At 41.6% G+C, this 19,394-nt stretch overlaps 1 protein-coding gene across 1 annotated transcript in view; it reads right to left on the bottom strand.

Annotated features, from left to right (window-relative positions):
* The window catches only part of RYR2 (ryanodine receptor 2), a 545,602-nt gene that overhangs the window by 285,427 nt on the left and 240,781 nt on the right, over positions 1-19,394 (bottom strand). Inside the window, exon 26 of the mRNA XM_084828209.1 lies at positions 13,045-13,204. Coding sequence (XP_084684335.1) covers positions 13,045-13,204 — 160 coding nt within the window. The remainder of the gene's footprint in view (positions 1-13,044; positions 13,205-19,394) is intronic.

Here is a 19,394-nt window from a genome sequence, read left to right as displayed (position 1 = left end):
ATCAGCATGGTATGGACATTACAACAATGGTGCAGGTAGATCTGGCTACATAATTTTCAGAATCAAGTATTAATCAATTTATGACACTGTGTTGTATCTCACGTTAACCCTACTTAGAGTAGACCCATTGAAACGAATGGGCTTTAAGTCAGTTATGACTAACTTAAGTACCATTCAGTTCAATGGGTCTACTCTAGTAGGACTTACATTAGAAACAACCCATCAGTTTGAAAGCATGGCTCTACAATATGCTAATAAAGCAGATGCCTGCAATGCAGATTTGTTATTTTCAAACTAACATTACAAAATACACTACCTCATTAACATTAAAGCATTTTTATCATTTGTGTGTAATTAAAAGACATTATATTCACTCTCTGGGAACAATGTATCCATTTCTGCTATTGTATTATAATGACAAATGATGACTTTAAGAAAAGAGATAAGAAAATTTGGTTGGCCTTACATATTTTCTGCACTTATGTTTTCATAACAAAGAACTGCATGGAGTATCATTGTGCCTGTATCTTGTTTTCCAACTAATTTGAAGACAACTATGAGTGAGCACTCATAATTATTCCAATTAACCTAATAATTTCTGTCCATGGCTTGCTACAATAGATTAGAGTTGAACAGCTCCTAAAGATAACGGCTTGGATCCAGAGAATCCACAGGCAAAACTCTGCTCATGGGATGCTTCTACTGGCAGAAGTGAAAGAACTATTTTTGTTGATTCCCCCATCACCCCGTAGTCCCTTGTGTGGCACTCACCTACCCTACCCATCACAAGAATCTATTCTGGATTTGGCACAACAGGCTGCAGGGGAAGAGGAAGAGCTTCTCCACATTTAGTGAAAATCGTGCAGCCTTACCGGAGCTTTGTCTTCCAGAGTCTTCGCAGGTTTAACTATCAGCAAAATACACAAGCTCTCCCACCCTTGTTTTTGCCAGTTCCCTCCCATATGTTGCACTGATACCACCAGAAGATGGTGCTGTTTTATCGCGTGATTTAGGATGATTAGAGCATTTAAAATGGCAGATTATTCTTTGAAAACAACACGGGAGTCATTGGAGGTTGATGACGTTGTGAAAGGACCAGTGAACTTCTGTAAGTGAACAGTCATGAGAGCATGATAAATACCTTGTGCAGAGACGAGTGAATATTGCCTCCCTTTACTTTCCCCAGGGGTGAGCCTCCACTGCATCAAAGTCTATTCTGCAAATGGAACGACTCCTTCCATTCACCGAAGAGCAAGTCTAGACCCAAGGCAGTAGTTCCTAACAACATGTAATTAATTTATGGAATTCACTGCCACAAGATGTCGTGATTGCTACTATCATAAGTGGCTTTTAAAGATGGCTTTTAATGGTGATTAGACATGTTTGTTTATTTATTGGAAGGTTTATATCCTGCCTTTCCAGTACACAGCACTCAAAGATAGGTCTGTCAATGGCTATCAGTCATGATGGCTAAATGGAGTTTCAGTGTTCAGAGGCAGTATGCTACTGAATGCCACTTATAGAGGAGAAACAGTGAAGGGAGGCTATTGCCTTCACACCCTGCTTCTGGGATTCCCAAAGTCATCTGGTTAGCCACTGTGCCAACCAAGTCAGTAGACTTGGTAACTCATCTAACAGTATTCTTCTTATGCTCTTAAGTGTGCACTGGGTCTTAGTAACAAATGTATGTTTTCATAATACATTTATTTTCATAATTTAGAATACATGTGGATTTTGAAACTACAGGTGAATTCAAAGTTTAGCAAGTAATTAAACAGTACAGATGACAAAAGCAAAATCCGATTAGTTCACCATGGATATTTCAACTTCTATCAAGATCTCTTTATCTCATAGCCTTAAAATCTGATAAGATTCTCTCGACTCAAATATGACCTGAAAGGAGACATTCCCTCCCATAAAGGGACACTGTCAAGTATTTTCATTAAATTCAGGGTTTATTCTGTGTTGGATCTAGGGCTACTAGAGAAAGGAAAGACAGATTAAAATGAGTTCGGACCAGCCTCTTCAAGTTCTGCAGACTTTTGGACCATTTTTTACTTTCCTGAAATTGAAGCAATTGTATTTGTTGGAAATTACTTCAAAATATGCTAATTCTGAAAAATTACACAAATATGTACATAACAAAAAAACACCCCAAAATGTTTAATACGTCTCTCTCTTCAGCCTCCATGTCGCACCTTTTTGGTGCACTCTGCTCATTGTTTGTATGCTGATCTAAGTGCGTGCACCAGAACACTGTGCTCGTGGAAGCGGATAAATACATTAAATGTTTTGTACTAATGGAAATTATGTACATTGCAGCAAAACTCATAGTGGAATTTTTTGTGTGCTTTTCTTCAGCCAAAAAAGAAAGAAAGAAGAATCAATTCCATCTGTGAACAGACGATGGAATGAACAACACCTGACAATCCTCAAAACACTTACGGAACTGATTACACAAAATCTGGTCATCCTTAGTTGGATCCAGTGTTGCCCTTCTGTTCATGGAGTACTTCCATGAATGCAAGGGTCTTTGATCCAGCAAAGGCTGCTGCTAATGGAGGGGAAGTGATTCCCCCTCACTCATTTCATGTCCCAAGCGGTTCTGGAAGGTCCCCCAACCTTCCAAAACAGATTTTCAGGAAGCTGCAGGAGGGAAAAGGAACTGATGAAAATTGCCTCCCCCACTTCTGTTAGCAGAACTCCATGTGCAGAACTCCACACATGGGATTGTTGGATCTTTATCTAGGACCCTTTATTTTTGCCACTGAAAACCAATGCATTTAAGAAGCTGTGCTTTACTTACAGTACTTACTTGTTTGTGATCCCTGTCATCAATGATGTCAGCACAGTTCTGTGAAGAGGGGATACTAAATAACGTGTGGTCCTTCTGCTGGCTGGCTGGCTGGCTCTGCAGCAGCAGAATAAAAATACTGGGTACAATCATGCATAAACAATGGCTATTGTTCTTGAAAGGTTTCCTGGGAAGCAGTGGTGGATTCCAGAGAAGAAAATACGAACATTCTGAAGGGATTTCCTAAGTAGACTCTAACAATAAAAACGAGTAATAATTGGGACACAAACTACTTGACAGTATCCCTTTAATTTGTAGTGGTTTTTGAGATACAGAAAGGAAGGGTGGGGAAAAAAAATCAGTAAAGCGCTTGGTCTATCATTTAATGAGATTGTGTTCGACTTCTTATACTAGGTCCCATGGCTGATTAAGGGTGGAACTAGATATCGCAAGGGGCATTGGCACTGCTTCATGGCTCTTTCCCTCTCTTCCTCATAATATTTTGTTTAACACAAGGCATGGCATGACAAGAATGCATTCTGCTTTGTCCAGTCCTTGCCTGACATCATCAGCTGTCACTGAGATGATGCCACATCATGTTACATATTGTGTTAAACTAGACAAGGAAGAAAAGAAGATATGGAGCAGCAGCAGCAACTCCATGTCTCTTCTTGTAACCTCTAGTTCTGCCCTAAGCATCTTTTCACAGTTCTTCAGTGCAAATTCCTTGCCCTGAAATGTTGTTCCATATGGCGATTTATCTCTCACTATATAAACAGCTATATATCAAAGCACTTCAAGCCATTACACTTATCCAGTTCTATAACATCTCACAGTAATAATTCAAGGATGATGAATGTAAATCAGTAATATGCCCTAGTGGGGAACCTAAGCAGAAGCATTACTACAAGTATTAATTAAAGGGAAGCAATATAATGTTTCTGTAAGAACTAAGGTCACTTGCATACTAGCCATTTTTCCTGGAATTGCCAGCTTTTGTTCACTCGCTTTTCACAGAACGTTCACATCATGTTGTTGCCAAATTATTGCATTCCAGTGTTTTCCATATTGTCCTATCATGTCTCTTCCAATCTAATTTGTGGAGATTTTTTGGCTACAATACACAACTGTATTGTCTAGCTTATCTAGCACTGACGGGCAAAGCACTATTAGGGCTTTTTAAGGGGAACAGTTCCATTAAATTAATTTGAAGGTTCAGCCCATGGTATTGTTTCTGCGTCACACGGCCGGGAGAGTAGCACTGAACTGCTCCTTATTTAGCTACCCTTTTGTCCTTGTGAGGGGGGTGTTCAGGGCTGCATGTGCATGTGTGCACAGAGAAAATGTCTAGTTTCTTTGCATTTTTTTCCCTTTCTTTCACCATAAAAGAAAGAAAACATGAAAAACATAACGGAAAGAAAGTAGAAACATCATACACACACCACAGGAAATAAAAAGTGACTAAGTAGGCTGGCTCTGCAGCACTAATCCCCCAGCCACACTAACATGAGAAGAAATAAACTGACTGAGCCTGCAGACAGGAGATTTCATCTAGCATTAGACACCTTTGCTGATGGGAACATCTTGTGAATAAACATTATATTATAGAAGGATCTTTGCTATACTGCATAATATATTGTGCTGTGTGGAGCCTCCATTTTAATTCCACTTCCAGCTAATTATGGGAACACAATACCTTAGCAAATGTAAAGGCTTTTAGTATGGAAGCAACCTAAATGAGAGGCGGTTTTGTTTTACTTTTTGATATCTAAGGACACAATCCTATGGCTGCTAGACAGCAGCTGGACAGCCATAGGATTAATTGGTTTTCAGGAACCGACCTCAGGCCCCACACTCTGAGGTCGGTTCCCGGAAAACCACCTCCTTGCCTCTCCCCCTTGTAGGAGGCACAGATCGTCTGGGGTCCACACACGTAAGAGCAGCGTGGAGCAGGAGGGAAGGGGGCGTTCCTAGGGGAGAGGTGGAGTGGGGACCTCAGAAGGGCTGGTACGGCACTTCCTTTACGTCGTCTGGCCACCACCCCGCTCCGAAGTGTTGTGGCTAGACAGCCGAAATTGGCCATCTAGCTGCAAATGCAGAGTAGCTGGAGCCCTGAGGTGAAGATCCCCTCCGTGCTCTGCCCACCCTGCACTGGATAGGCAGTCTCCTCCGAGTTCGGAGGCAGCTGCCTATCCCCATAGGATTGTGTCCTGAATATTTTTCTTTTACACTACTTGTTGGTAACCTGGCTGTCCTTGCTTTTCCTACATTAAGGCTGCAATCCTATGTTCACTTACACTAGAGTAATCCCCACTAAACTCAATGGGACTTACTTCTAGCAAACATGCATAGGATCAGGCTGAAAAGGAGAGACTACCTAACTGAAATAAGGAAATAAATATTAGAAACCAATGGATGGCTAAGACTACAAAAAGGGAGGTAGTTCACCAAGAAACTTTATGCATGCAAATCCAAAGAGTATGGTAGATATGGATAAGAAAGAGTAGTTTGACAAGCATGTCTGAGAAAAGTGAAAAAGCGATTGCCTTCACAGTTTTAATGTAATGAAAAATGAAAAACCTGACCAGAGCTCCACATAGAAGGCAGCCTGGATCAGTAAAATGGAACATGGGGCATGAACATGGCATGTGTTTATGACTGATGGATGCTGCCTCATCATACTAATATACCTACCATAAAAACAATGGATTCAAAATATAAATGGAAAATATGTAAGAAGTGGGAAAGTAGATATGCCTTTTATTTTCTGCTCACTATTAGCTGCCCCAGGGCAGTCCCCCAATCCAGAGTAGGAATATTTTTCCCTACAGCCATTTGAATGGTGAATGGCCGGAGGTTGGGGAAAATGGCCAGATGTTACTTGCACAGGCACTCTCCTCAACCAATCAGAAATCCTTAGGAAGACCCAGATCAATTTGAGTCCAGGGCAGAAAAGGTAACACAGTGGACAGGGGGACAATAGAGGTTAGTGAGCAAGACAGGAGTAACGCTTATTTAGGCCTTAGATGGCATATTTTCAATTATCCTAGCTACCCCCGTAATCATTCTCTCGCTATACACACACACACACACACCTATTCTGCCTGCAGCCTATTACATATTCTTAGCCAGTTTTTCAGGATAAATGCATTCAGCCCTAGCTTAGTTATAGAAAGGCTAACCCGCATCATGGTTACATATTTTGTGAAATCAGGAACCCTAATTACACAGAGTTCCTGATCATATGAAGACTCTCTTCAGACTTTTTCCATCATCATGGCCAGGGGGTGTTTTTTGGAAGGGGGAGGGGTGCAGCATGCATCCCTATCTCCCTTCCACACTAGGATTCCACAATGCCTGAAGAGGGCTATTGAAACACTATCCAACCGAGCTTAGAGATATTTCCATTGGGAGTGATTCCTAAGCGGGGGGGGGGGGGGGCTGTTCTTTCCCAGTCCTTTTAGCACTGCACAGTAGTTGTTGTTGTTGTTCAGTCGTTCAGTCGTGTCCGACTCTTCGTGACCCCATGGACCATAGCACACCAGGCCTTCCTGTCCTCCGCTCTCTCCCGGAGCATGCTCAAGTCCATATTCATTGCATCAGTGATGCTATCTCGCCATCTCATCCTCTGCCGTCCCCTTCTCCTTTTGCCTTCAGTCTTTCCCAGCATCAGGGTCTTTTCTAGAGAGTTTTCTCTTCGCATTAGGTGGCCAAAATATTTGAGCTTCAGCTTCAGTATCTGTCCTTCCAATGAGCACTCAGGGTTGATTTCCTTTAGGATTGACTGATTTGACCTCCTTGCAGTCCAGGGGACTCATAAGAGTCTTCTACAGCACCACAGTTCGAAAGCATCAATTCTTTGGTGCTCAGCCTTCCTTATAGTCCAGCTCTCACAGCCATACGTTACTCCAGGGAAAACCAAAGCTTTGATTAGACAGACCTCTGTCGGCAAGGTGATGTCTCTGCTTCTTACTATGCTGTCTAGGTTTGCCATAGCTTTCCTCCCAAGGAGCAAGCGTCTTTTAATTTCATGGCTACAGTCACCGTCTGCGGTGATCTTGGAGCACAAGAAAATAAAATCTGTCACTGCTTCCATTTCTTCCCCTTCTATATGCCAGGAAGTGATGGGGCCAGATGCCAGGATCTTCGTTTTTTTAATGTTGAGATTCAAACCAGCTTTTGCACTCTCCTCTTTCACCCTCAACAAGAGGCTCTTGAGATCCTCTTCGCTTTCTGCCATTAGGGTGGTGTCATCTGCGTATCTGAGGTTGTTGATAATTCTCCCAGCAATCTTAATTCCGACCTGTGATTCATACAACCCAGCGTTTCTCATGATGTACTCTGCATATAAGTTAAATCAGCAGGGCAACAATATGCAGCCTTGTCATACTCCTTTCCCAATTTTGAACCAATCGGTTGTTCCATGTCTGGTTCTTACTGTTGCTTCTTGACCCTCGTACAGGTTTCTCAGGAGACAGGTAGGGTGGTCTGGTACCCCCATCTCTTTCAGAATTTGCCACAGTTTGTTGTGATCCACACAATCAAAGGCTTTAGTGTAGTCAATGAAGCAGAAATAGATGTTTTTCTGGAATTCTCTTGCTTTCTCCATGATCCAGCAAACATTGGCAATTTGATCTCTAGTTCCTCTGCCTCTTCGAAACCCAGCTTGTACTTCCGGTAGTTCTCGGTTCACATACTGATGAAGCCTAGCTTGTAGGATTTTGAGCATCACCTTGCTGGCATGTGAAATGAAAGCAATTGTACAGTAGTTTGAACACTCTTTGGCGTTGCCCTTCTTTGGAACTGGAATGTAAACTGACCTTTTCCAGTCTTGTGGCCACTGTTGAGTGTTCCAAATTGGTTGGCATATTGAGTGCAGCACTTTAACAGCATCGTGTTTTAGGATTTTAAATAGCTCAGCTGGAAGACTTTCATCTCCGCTAGCTTTGTTGTTAGTAATGCTTCCTAAGGCCCACTTGACTTCACTCTCGAGGATGTCCGGCTCAAGTTCAGTGACCGCATTATCATGGCTATCAGGGACATTCAGATCTTTCCTGTATAGTTCTTCTGTGTATTCTTGCCACCTCTTCTTAATCTCATCTGCTTCTGTTAGGTCCCTGCCTTCTTTGTCCTTTGTCATGCCTGTCTTTGCACAAAACGTTCCCTTGAGATCTCCGATTTTCTTGAAGAGATCTCTAGACTTTCCCATTCTGTTGTTTTCCTCAGTTTCTTTGCATTGTTCATTTAAGAAGGCCTTCTTGTCTCTCCTTGCTATTCTCTGGAACTCTGCATTCAGTTGGATATATCTTCCCCTTTCTCCCTTACTTTTCGCTTCCCTTCTTTCCTCAGCTACTTGTCAAGCCTCATCAGACAGCCACTTGGCTTTCTTGCATTTCTTTTTCTTTGGGATGGATTGAGTTGCTGCCTCCCAAACAATGTTATGGACCTCCATCCGTAGTTCCTCAGGCACTCTGTCTATCAGGTCTAATCCCTGAAATCTATTCCTCACCTCCACTGTATATTCATAAGGGATATGATTTAGGTCATACCTGAATGGTTTAGTGGTTTTCCCGACGTTCTTCAATTTAAGCCGAAATTTTGCAAGAAGCACCTCATGATCTGAGCCACAGTCAGCTCCAGGTCTTGTTTTGACTGACTGTATAGAGCTTCTCCATCTTTGGCTGCAAAGGACATAATCTATCTGATTTCGATATTGACCATCTGGTGATGTCCATGTGTAGAGTCGCCTCTTGTGCTGTTAGAAAAGAGTGTTTGCTATAGTCAGCGTGTTCTCTTGGCAAGACTCTATTAGCCTTTGTCCTGCTTCATTTTGTACACCAAGGCCATGCTTGCCTGTTATCCCGGTGATTTCTTGACTTCCTACTTTAGCATTCCAATCCCCTATGATGAAGAGGACATCTTTTTTTGGTGTTAGTTCTAGAAGGTGTTGTAGGTCTTCATAGAACCGATCAACCTCAGCTTCTTCGGCATCAGTGGTTGGGGCATAGACTTGAATAACTGTGATGTTGAATAGAGGGGTCTGTTAAAAAAAAAAAAACTTGCAAGGGAACTACAAGGTTAGGAAACTATGCCTTGCCTTCAACCATTTAAAATGCTGTTCAGCAGAAATAATACCTTATGGGCACAAAGAAGGCCTAACAGCTCAGCTCTGGGCACAGAACTTGCTATCATATTAATTGCCAAGACTTCATGATTATGGAGAAAAGGAAAGTTGTTGGCTCAGCTGCTACCCTATCTTAATAGGACAAGACAGTCCCTGCACCTGGAGGTGATTTTGTTACATCAGGGAGAAAATCATCTTGTTTAGATGCATGCTGAATTGGTCCTGCTGTTCTTGTGATCACAAAAAGAACAGCTGCCTAATTTTCAGAGAGACAGTGGGCAGTGCAATTGAAGGGATGAGGGTGGGGGACATGTTACTTTCCCCCATCATCACATTGCAATGAAGTTACAGCAGCTGAATAAGGAGGAAGGTCTTCACTTTTTTTAGGAAAGGTGTAACATGTTCTTGGAGGAACTGCAATAAACCCTGCTTACTTTTCTTGTTTGGCAGGTTTGCCAGGCATGGCAAAGCAAGGGTTTCTGTGGCAGAAAGCAGTGTAGATAGAGGATAACATAAGGGGGTTAGAAGTCTTGTGTTTCATCATCAGTATAAGGCTTGTCAGCTTGACAGACAGTGGTAATTCTGCCTTATCCCTTGGCATACATGTAGAGTGGACCGTGCCTTCCTGGCAGACTGATAAAAGCCTGAGAGTTTGGGGTGGGGTGGGGTGGGGTGGGGATTCACCAAAGAGTACAGTAGTTAGTGCAGAACAGGATTCTACACCCTTGCCTTTGGAGAAGGGTTGCAGGCATTGAAGTGAAGTGCCTGCAACAAGACTTGTAATACATGCAGTTCTAAAGACTTTGGCCATAGTTTACCCAAGCTTCTGCCTTTCCTCCTGTGTGTTTCAGTGATTCTGATTTATTCTGATATTCCTAACCTATTCCTGCAACGTTGCTGATATTACAATGGATTTATTGTTTCACAAGTCTACCCAAGAATATGTGTGGTGTGGGTATGTGTGTATGGGGGTGCAGCCACTTAAAACTCTGCTCATAAACATACTGACCTAGCTCACATGTCACAGCAGCAATTCCTAGGTTGTTTAACCGAAGAAATGTGAGACAAGCGAAGGATGTGAACTGCATGCTTGTAATTTCCACTTTTAATTAACAACCCCTTTCCTGGGTTGTTTCATGATGTGAAAACCAGAAACTCTGGATTGTTTATCAGTTAAACAACCCAGAGATAACCCAACAACAAGTAAATAAATGAGCTCCACTAATTTCATGCAATCTATTTTCACCTAAGTGTGCTTAAAGATGACAAACTTAGTTATAAAACTCATTGTAAAAATAACATGAGTATGAGTAGCATTTGACAGAAACTGTATTAAGTTCTGAAGACCACAGTGACCTCAGGAATCTCATCCAAAATACATCTATTTACTGTGACATTTTCAAGTAAAATGAATATGAAATGGAAAATGAAACATTAAGACAGAATATTGATTAATACTGTGGTTAACTTTTTGTTCAATGAAGTACTTTTGTACAACTATGTTTAATTGGCTTAATTTCTGTCAGGATTCACCAGAACTCATTCCAGGACCCTTCTGAGTGTCATGAAGAATGGAAAGTTATACTTAAGAGAATGCATCTAAACATGCGTAGAGTTTCCTCTCACCACCATAACCAGTATTAGGAAAATACTTTCTAGGTCATAGAAATAAAAAGTATGCTTGAATATATTTTTATTCCTTGCAACTGTAGAATAAGAAAGTGAACCCAATTTTCACCCACTCTCCACCCTCAGTTCTTCCACTTTTATTACCTCTATTTGCCTTCTGGTAGACAATGAAAAATGTAAAATAAATCTGAATGCTTTTTAGGATTGCATTACAAAAATCACTAGTAAACTTCAGTTTAGAGCTTGTCAATTCCCAAACTTCTATCAATGATTTGGTGTACATAAGAACTTGGGGAATTTTTACAAACAATAAAGTGTTTTAGAAAGAAAGATATAGGATGCCAACTTATTTCCAACATTGCTATATAACATTCTTGCTGCTATTTGATACTGTAGTGTTACCACATACTGTGTTGAAACTTTTATTGGTGGGTTGCGATCAGGTGAAAGTAGCCAGTAATGACACAGAAATAGAAACTCTTTGGACATATGCTTATGAGAACATAAAACGAAGGGAAGTATAGAGCTGATGCAAAACAGAAAGCTCACACACTACTGGGAAGTGAAGGGACTTGTCTGGCATTTCAGAATGTCAAACATGACACCCTAGGATACTTTTTCTTTTTTTAATGTAAAAGCTGTTGCAACCCTGGATTTCAACTAAAGGTTGAAAGGGGCACATTTTGGCATTTTAGTTTAATGATTGGTTGTTAAAGTGCACTGAAAGGCATCACTATTTGCTAGGAAATGTAAAAACTGTCTTCGCATAGATGGATACAAAACATGATTTGTAGGATAAACTAAAACTGCATTTGAAAACTAAAATATTGAATCATAGAATAGTATAGATCAATTGTTTTTTCTTCCTCCTCACAGCTTGACTACAACAACATTCCTGCAGCCAAGTCTATTGAATTACACTACTGCTGGTTTAAAATATAGTGTTATATATTTCATAGTGTAACCCTATAAATGTCTAGTCAGAAGAAAGCCTCATCAAGTTTAGTGGGGCGTACTTCCAGATAAGTGGATATAAGATCGCAGCCTTATCTTCCTAACCAACTAGCAGATGTATTTGCAAGTCTTACAACCTGCTTAAGGCTGAATACACATCACAATGCTTTTGGGAGTTACGTTCAAATATACATCTGCATTCATATGAATTCTGTATACAGACACCTGCTTCCGCTTACAGATCTCTGTGCTAAACCAAGGCATATACATTTCCAATGGCTTCAATAGCTACCATTAACTAGGTCTAATATAGTTATAGAGGGCAGTATCCAATGCTGCCTATACACTAGCAGAACCAACCGCTAGCGTGACAAGATGCTAATGGTTTTTGAAGTAATTGGAAAGACGCAGAAATTATCATTTTTGGAACAGTTCAGGTCAGCAGAGCTCACAGAAGGGAGCTCCGCTGACCTGTCCTCTTCTGGAAACGAGAGTTTCTGCTCACTCCCAGGGCTACTTTAGAAAGTGCTAGTTCCAGTTGCACTAGCGGTCAGTCCCACTGGTGCAACAGAGCACGCAGAGGTGCAGCAGGAGTACTGCATACTGCCCATTATGAAAATAATCTAGAAATATGTAGCAACAACTTAAATATAATGCAAGGAAGTAATTCAATCCTATAACTAGAATTGTTGTTACCACACTATAAAGGCAAAAAACACTTTCATCATCTGAGCCCAGCTGGAGGAAAAAGATTTGGAGGGATGGATTGTGGGGGTTAGGACAGGGTAGGTAGGGATCAGCACCCCCTTCCAGTCCCTCTTTAAATCACACTTGGCCCCTAGCTTTAGACATGACTAGGGCACACTAATGTTTGAAGATACATGTCTGACCAATCATATGTAGTCTGGCCTTGAATAACCTATTCAAACATAAAGGCTCATTCCCGAATTAAAAGTGAGTCAAATGGAGAAAGGGACAATAATTCAGACTGTTGTGCTCTGTGCTTTTATTGAAAGTAAACATTAACAAAAGAACATAAACTCTACTACCCCTTCTCTCTGCCACTTAAACCTTTGTTAAAATGTCTGATTTCTTGCCACAAATAATAACAGTTCTTGTACATGGGAATTCCAGTTTAGTCAATCTGTTCTATATTGCATATTAACATATAACTATCCTTTGCTTTCTTTAAGTAGTTATTGAAACACCTAGCTCCTATATATACCTTGTTCCCAAGGAACCCACCACACCTATCCAAATAAGATCATGATTCTCAAACTAGTTATTCCAAAGTAATTGCACTGATTTTAGCAGAACTGTTTTACATGTAATGGTAAGCAAAGCAATGCTCTCTAGAGTACTTATTACTCCTGTTAGGTTTATAAGAAACATATGAATTAAATATATGAATATACAGTCAAGACAGATAACAGCCTGTCCTCCAACAGTCATATTTGTTGGTTTTACCACCGTCAAAATAACATTCAGTTCCACGAGAACTACAGATGTGAGTGAATTTTCAAGCATCCATGTTGGAACGTACCTGCTGTATTCCATATGTCCAACCCTGCCTGATACGATCCCTTGCCCATACATTGTGAGCATTCTCTGCAAGTTTATCAACCATGGATTCCTGAGACGGGGTCAGCTTGATACAACTCAAATCCATGGGAGCAGGCTTGTATCCACTAGACAATAGATAACTGTCAAATGGAAAAATAAATACTCAAGTGAATTCTCTTTTATAAGCATTTCCCTAAATATTTTTAAAATATCAGTAGAATGCAGAAAGCAGTAGAACACTTATATAAATGCTATTTATTGCATCATAATGCTATTCCATGAACCAGAATGATATTCAGCTCATGGGTTCTTAGTGGTCTTCTTGCACAGCTGATTAGCAACACATTATAATAGTATAATGTTTAAGCACCAGTTTGCAAAAACCCCTCAAGCTTCCTTCTTCTGTGCTAGATGCCAATCCCCGGTATTAAAATTAAAAACTATTGGAAAGAAGCGGTGGTAGAAGTGTCACAACTAATTCCAATAACAATTCCTATATAAAAGACTCCGTCCCCCATCCCAAATATGAAATTGTCACTAATTCATTAATTTCTGCCAGGATAAAAGCAGCTAGTAATGGATAATAATGGAAGAACTGAATATTACTGAGTAGTTGAATGGAATCTGATGTGTTCTGCATATGATAAAATTAACACTATGGTAAGGAATTGAGAATTCATGAGATTATGAAAACTGGATTGATAATTTATTTTTTGGAATAGAAGTTTCAATCAAAATATACCTCTGATTATATTTGATCCTTGCCTTTTAAGGAATTTAACAGAGTTTTTTCCCTCTTTCCTGATTTATATTTTTATGTTTATCCTTAAGTTTCTTATTATAATGTAAATTTTTCTTGTAAGGGTTGGGTGTTTAGTATGGCTAATTAAGTGCCTTGGGTTTGGTTTTGTCTTGTTTTCTTTATGTGTACATTCTTAATTATGTCTATGTTTTTAGGTCATTTTGGACTATTGAATTATTGTAATATTTCATTTTATTTTATTTATTACATTTCTATACTGCCCAATAACTGAAGCTCTCTGGGCAGTTTACAAAGATTAAAAACCATTAAAATACATTATACAAAGTGTGAAACCATTTACAGACAAATATATGAAGTAAACAGACAGCACACACAGAGACAACTTATATCCAAACAATTTCAAACCATCAACAAGACCAATGCAGGACCTGATTAACCTCATCATATGCTGCCTATATGTGGATGTTTTGGATTATTCGGTCATTGTAAAATGTGTATTTATTTATTTATTTATTTATTTCAGGTAAAGAAGACATTCCAAAAAAGAATGTGTCGCATCATTCCCACTGGGCCATTCTCAATGAGGAATGCTACTTGGCTGCTACTACCTATTGCAGCTTTTCTGCTACTTGAAATGGCAGCAATGCTTTTTACCAATAAAAAACAAAAACTGCAAACCTCTGATGTCTTGTATCTATTGTAGTGAGCCCTCCACCCTCCCATAATATGAGAAATTTCTCCCAACCACTGAAAATCACAAACATTTTCAGGGGCCATTTCCTCCCTCCCTCAAAATGCTGAAAAGGTCTGAGATAAATATTTCAGCTCAGACTACCATTAACACACATGTCCCTAATACATTGCAGCTGTTAGGAATGGAAGGATTACTCACCGTCCGTTCTGTGGTCTTTTCCGCTGGTGGGAGAGGAGATCCGTTCCTCCCCCCCGGAATCCTCCAGAGCAGCTCCGCATCCGGAGGATTTCGCGGAGCCACACTCCAGCTCTATTGTTCCAGTGATACTGTAACGGCGGCCGCCATTACCGTTTCTCTGTGAGGAATACAGCCACAAATGACATAGTGGATGCCATTTGTGGCCGTAAAGCGCTGTTTTTACCTAGCTGCAGCCGTTACCTTTATGGCTGCAATTAGATAAAAAACAGCGCTTTACGGCCGCAAGTGGCGTCCACTACATCATTTGCAGGTGTATTCCTCACAGAGAAATGGTAATGGCGGCTGCCATTACAGTATCACTGGAACAACGGAGCCAGAGTTCCGTTCCACAGGAAATCCTCGGGAGGCGGAGGTGGGTGTGCCATTCCGCCACGGATTCCAGAGGCCGGATTCCAAAGAAACCGGCCTCATTTGAGTCCATGGTGGAATTCTCTGCCATCCCTACTGATAGCGGGCTTTTCATTGTAAGCTGTTTGGAAGCCAATCATGGCTGAAAACCAGAGCATAAGTACAGCTTTAGGTGTTCCTTCTAGATTGGTGCATAAAGATCTTGTACCTAAACAACTGAATTATAGTCAACTAGTTGATTACAGTTTCGGTAACACACTGTGGCCCTGTTCAGATGCACACTGGGGAAGAGCGGCTAGGCTAACCATGATGCAAGGTAGTTACCACTAACCACTGCGAATGCTACTGCCACATGTGCAGGTGACCATGGTCTGCAATGCGGTTAGACTAAATATTCTGTAAGCACCCTCCTTCCCATTGGAACCCACAGTCCTCCAGATGGGCAGCCATGCATCCCAGTGGCCTTTGCACTGGCTGGCCATTTTGGTGCTGCCAGCCATTTTGGTGCTTGGCGGTGTCAGGGTGGACACTGAGCCCATAGAATCCCAGAGTAGTTCTGATTCTGAGGAAGAGCAGTCACTCCTGGGAGGGGAGCGCGCTCCTCTTTCCCAGGGCCAACAGCTGACGGAGATTCCTCCCACCAACATTCCTAGCTTAGATAGCAGTCCAGGGAGTAACAGAGAGCGGATAGCAAACTTGGTGGACGCGCGACGCCGACGCAGAGAGCAGCGCCAGATGGAGGGCGCAGAAAGGAGGCGGAGTGCCCGGTTGGCGCGCAAACAATGGCTGCGCCCAGAGGATCCAAGGGAAAAGGGGAGGGACTCTCCCTAGTCCTTAAGTTCAGGGGTCTGCCAGTAATTCCCTTTCAAACGGGGACCAACTGTTCCAACTTAGGGCATAGGTTCGGTGCTGCTCAGATCTAGTTGCAAACGGTATAGTAGTTAAGTTGTAAAAGAAGAATAAAGCTTTGAAAAGAATCCCTTCGTCTGTGTCTGGACTTGGCTACTGGATTAGACTGAGAGAGGCCTCCAAGGAGCCCTTGACAGGCGGTTCAGCAGCCTACTTCCCCCTGTGCTGCAGCACACAGCACACGGGCACATCCTGTGGCATGGATTCACATGGTCTGAGATCTGTCTTTCCCATTCCAGAGGCCTATAATTGTCGCTCACCACCATAATCCACCGCCCCGATGCACAGCACATTCAAGCAGTCCCCTGTGGCACAAACAGACATGGGCAGCCATCAGGAATCAGCTTCTGCCACTTCCACCGACCGTTTATGCCACTGCAGGAGCAGTGCCAGAATCCATGCTGCCTCTGCAGTCACATTGTAGCAGGTGCCATTGCACATGGCAGCGCCTGGTCGTGCCCACTGTGGCGGTGGGCCAGGGCACAAGTGGCTGCAAACCGTAGTTCAATGCTTGCTTCTCTGCTGGTGTGCAGTGGGCTGTTGTCAGAGGTGACGTACTGGTGTACTTGCGGCAGCCACATCATTTGCTGCTAGGCATAAGCAGCTACTCCTTCTTTGGCCTGCGGAGCTCTGTGGCAGCTGTCAGTTAACCACGGAGGTTGTTCAGACATCACGCTAAGCCATGGTAGAGCCCACTAAGCATTTTGCAGCAAGTGGTTAGTGAACATGGTTAGTCTATGGTTAATAAACTACCATGGTTGGGGCAGACGCCTGTTCAGACATCACACTAAGCCAACACAATTAGCTCAGGGCTCCTAACCATCATGGCTTAACATGATGCTTGAATAGGGCCTGTAACTTAAATTCTCAGCAGATACCACCTTCCTGTTTATTTGTAACACTAATTATGTAGGTCTCACTTAGGATTTTTTTTATATCATACTGTCATTTTCCCACTATTTTTCTCCTTTGTCTTCCTTGGTATTTTATTAGGGAAAAAAAACAGTTAAAATGTGGGCATCATTAACACTTGTACAAATACTGATTATATACATACCGTTATGGAAATACACACACACCTCTGTTGCACAAAAACAAATATTCAATAATCAAACTTGATTATTGCCAATGGTGGCTCTGAGCAAGATAAGAGGTCCATATGATCACATAAACTTAAACCTCTGCAGCTATCACTCAGCAAATATTTATATATTAACTGGGATTTGAGCATGAACCAAATTAAATGACATGAAAAGTCATTGTGTTGTATAAAGGCAACGATGGGCAGATTACATTCAAATTCTATAAGTGTCCAGTATTAAACTCTATTAATACTTTTAGTATTCAGCTGCATCAGAATAAATGGGAAACCCTCAGATGACTGCACACAGCCTTATTAAATATGAGCCCTGTTGGGGAAAAACAAAGAGGGAAAATAAAATAAAAATTATTCCCACAGTTGTTAGTCATCCTCTTAAGGAACATCAACAGGGGATGCACAATTATCTTGCTGATCATTCCCAGTACAGCTTTTATATATCGCTTAATCAGGATTTATGTCTGTCAGAATCAGTGCAATATGTATAGTCATATGGACAACATGCACTTCTTATATATACTTAGTTAAAATAGGATTTTTGCTTCCTTCCTCACAGACCTTAGAGCTCTCTACAGCATTAGAAAGCCTGTCTTTCTCCCCTTTAACTGCCCAAAACAAGCGCAAGTACTTAAAGCCAAAAATTGTTATTGTATGTATTTTGATATGCCGATCATGGTGAGGTGAAATGATCCCTTCCTTTGTTCAGCTGGGGTATCATTTTTTTCTTAATAACAGTTAGGGTATCATTATTGTATTATTAACAATGTTTATATTTTATTATTTACTATTAGTAGTAGTAGTATTAGTATTACATTTATATCCCCCCTTTTCTCCTCCAAGGAACCCAAGGTGGCTTACATGATTCTTCTCCTTCTCCTCTCCATTTTATCCTCACAACAACCCTGGGAGGTAGGCTAGACTGAGAGTCACTAACTGGCCCAAAGTTGCCCAGTGAGGTTCATGGCCAACTGGGGACTAGAACCCGGATCTCCTGAATCCCAGTCTAGCACTCTAACCACTAAACCAGCTCTAAATATATATCACTTTTAAATGTTCAGTGGTGGTTATAAGCTTTATTCTAATCCAAGTGGCTTAGCAGGTTCAGCCCATCCCATGCCTGTCCACTGCCTGCTCACCCACCCCCAAAAGCTACCCCATTACTTTCTCCAGCTGTCCCCTTCCTTTATTGTGGCAGGGGCACAGGAGCAGTTCTGGTGGCAAAGGTAGGGAAAGGGAGTCTTTTTCCCCTGCCTCAGCCTCTCTCTCCCTCTCCCCACCACCATCTCATCTCAATGACAGGATACAGTGTACTACGGGTGTAGTTCTTTCAGGGTCTTTTGTAATCACAAGAGCCCCTGAAACAACTAGCCCTCCTATAGTACACTGCATCCTGTCACTTACAACAATGGAGGGGAGGGAAGAAGAGGTCAAGGGAGGGGGGAAATTCCATTTTCTCTCTTGTTTTGCCACTGCCACTGCACCTCTACCAAGATGAGAGAATGGAAGGGGAGAATGTTTGGGAGAGCTGGGGATGGTAGCAATGGCTTTGCAGGAGTGGGACAGCAGCAGAGAGAGGTGAGGGTGCAAGAGCCCTTCCCTTCCAAGTGTTCAGATTTTTATCTGAGCAGGGAGAGGAAGTTCAGGGGTTGGAAGTTCGCCTCTCATTTTGAGGTGGGTGTTCTGACCCTCTGAAGTTCATATCTGAGCCACTCTTGTGAAAACTCCCTTGGCATCCTGACTCAGAACTTGACATCTGAATTTTGTGCATGCTTGCACATATTAGCACGTAGACTGCTGAATCTAATTCAAAACCATGGAGGTATCACATTTTCTGCACAGGCCAACTGTACAGGAATACATTAAAGCCAACCAGCATACCAGTCACTGACACCAATACCATCTTTGCCACTCTTAAACACGTGTCTTGTGTTGAGGAAATAAGAACATTTTGTTGATAATGTTCAAGCTGAATTGAACATTTTATTCAGTTGGATATTTGAATTGGATGTTTTATTCAGTGCCTTCTCAAACAAATGAAATCAAGTGTTCTGATACAAAATACCAAGCTGCCTATAATAAGCAGCTGACAGCATTTCAAGGGGAAATGAAACATACCCTCACAGTCTAATTTACACATAGCCATAATTACTTATGAAAGTAATTAAGTTGGAAAGCTCTTTAATAATAATATCAGGACTTCCAGTTGGAACCGATGTTGCTCTGGCAGCTTCCCACAGGTTCTCCCGTGGGAGCTTTCTC

Source organism: Heloderma suspectum, chromosome 1, assembly GCF_057233095.1.
Source record: "Heloderma suspectum isolate Gila_16-S chromosome 1, 16-S_ref, whole genome shotgun sequence".
Classification (NCBI taxonomy): Eukaryota; Metazoa; Chordata; class Lepidosauria; order Squamata; family Helodermatidae; genus Heloderma; species Heloderma suspectum.
The sequence above is the reverse complement of the archived record's forward strand: the minus strand, read 5'-3'. Positions and strand labels throughout refer to the sequence as shown.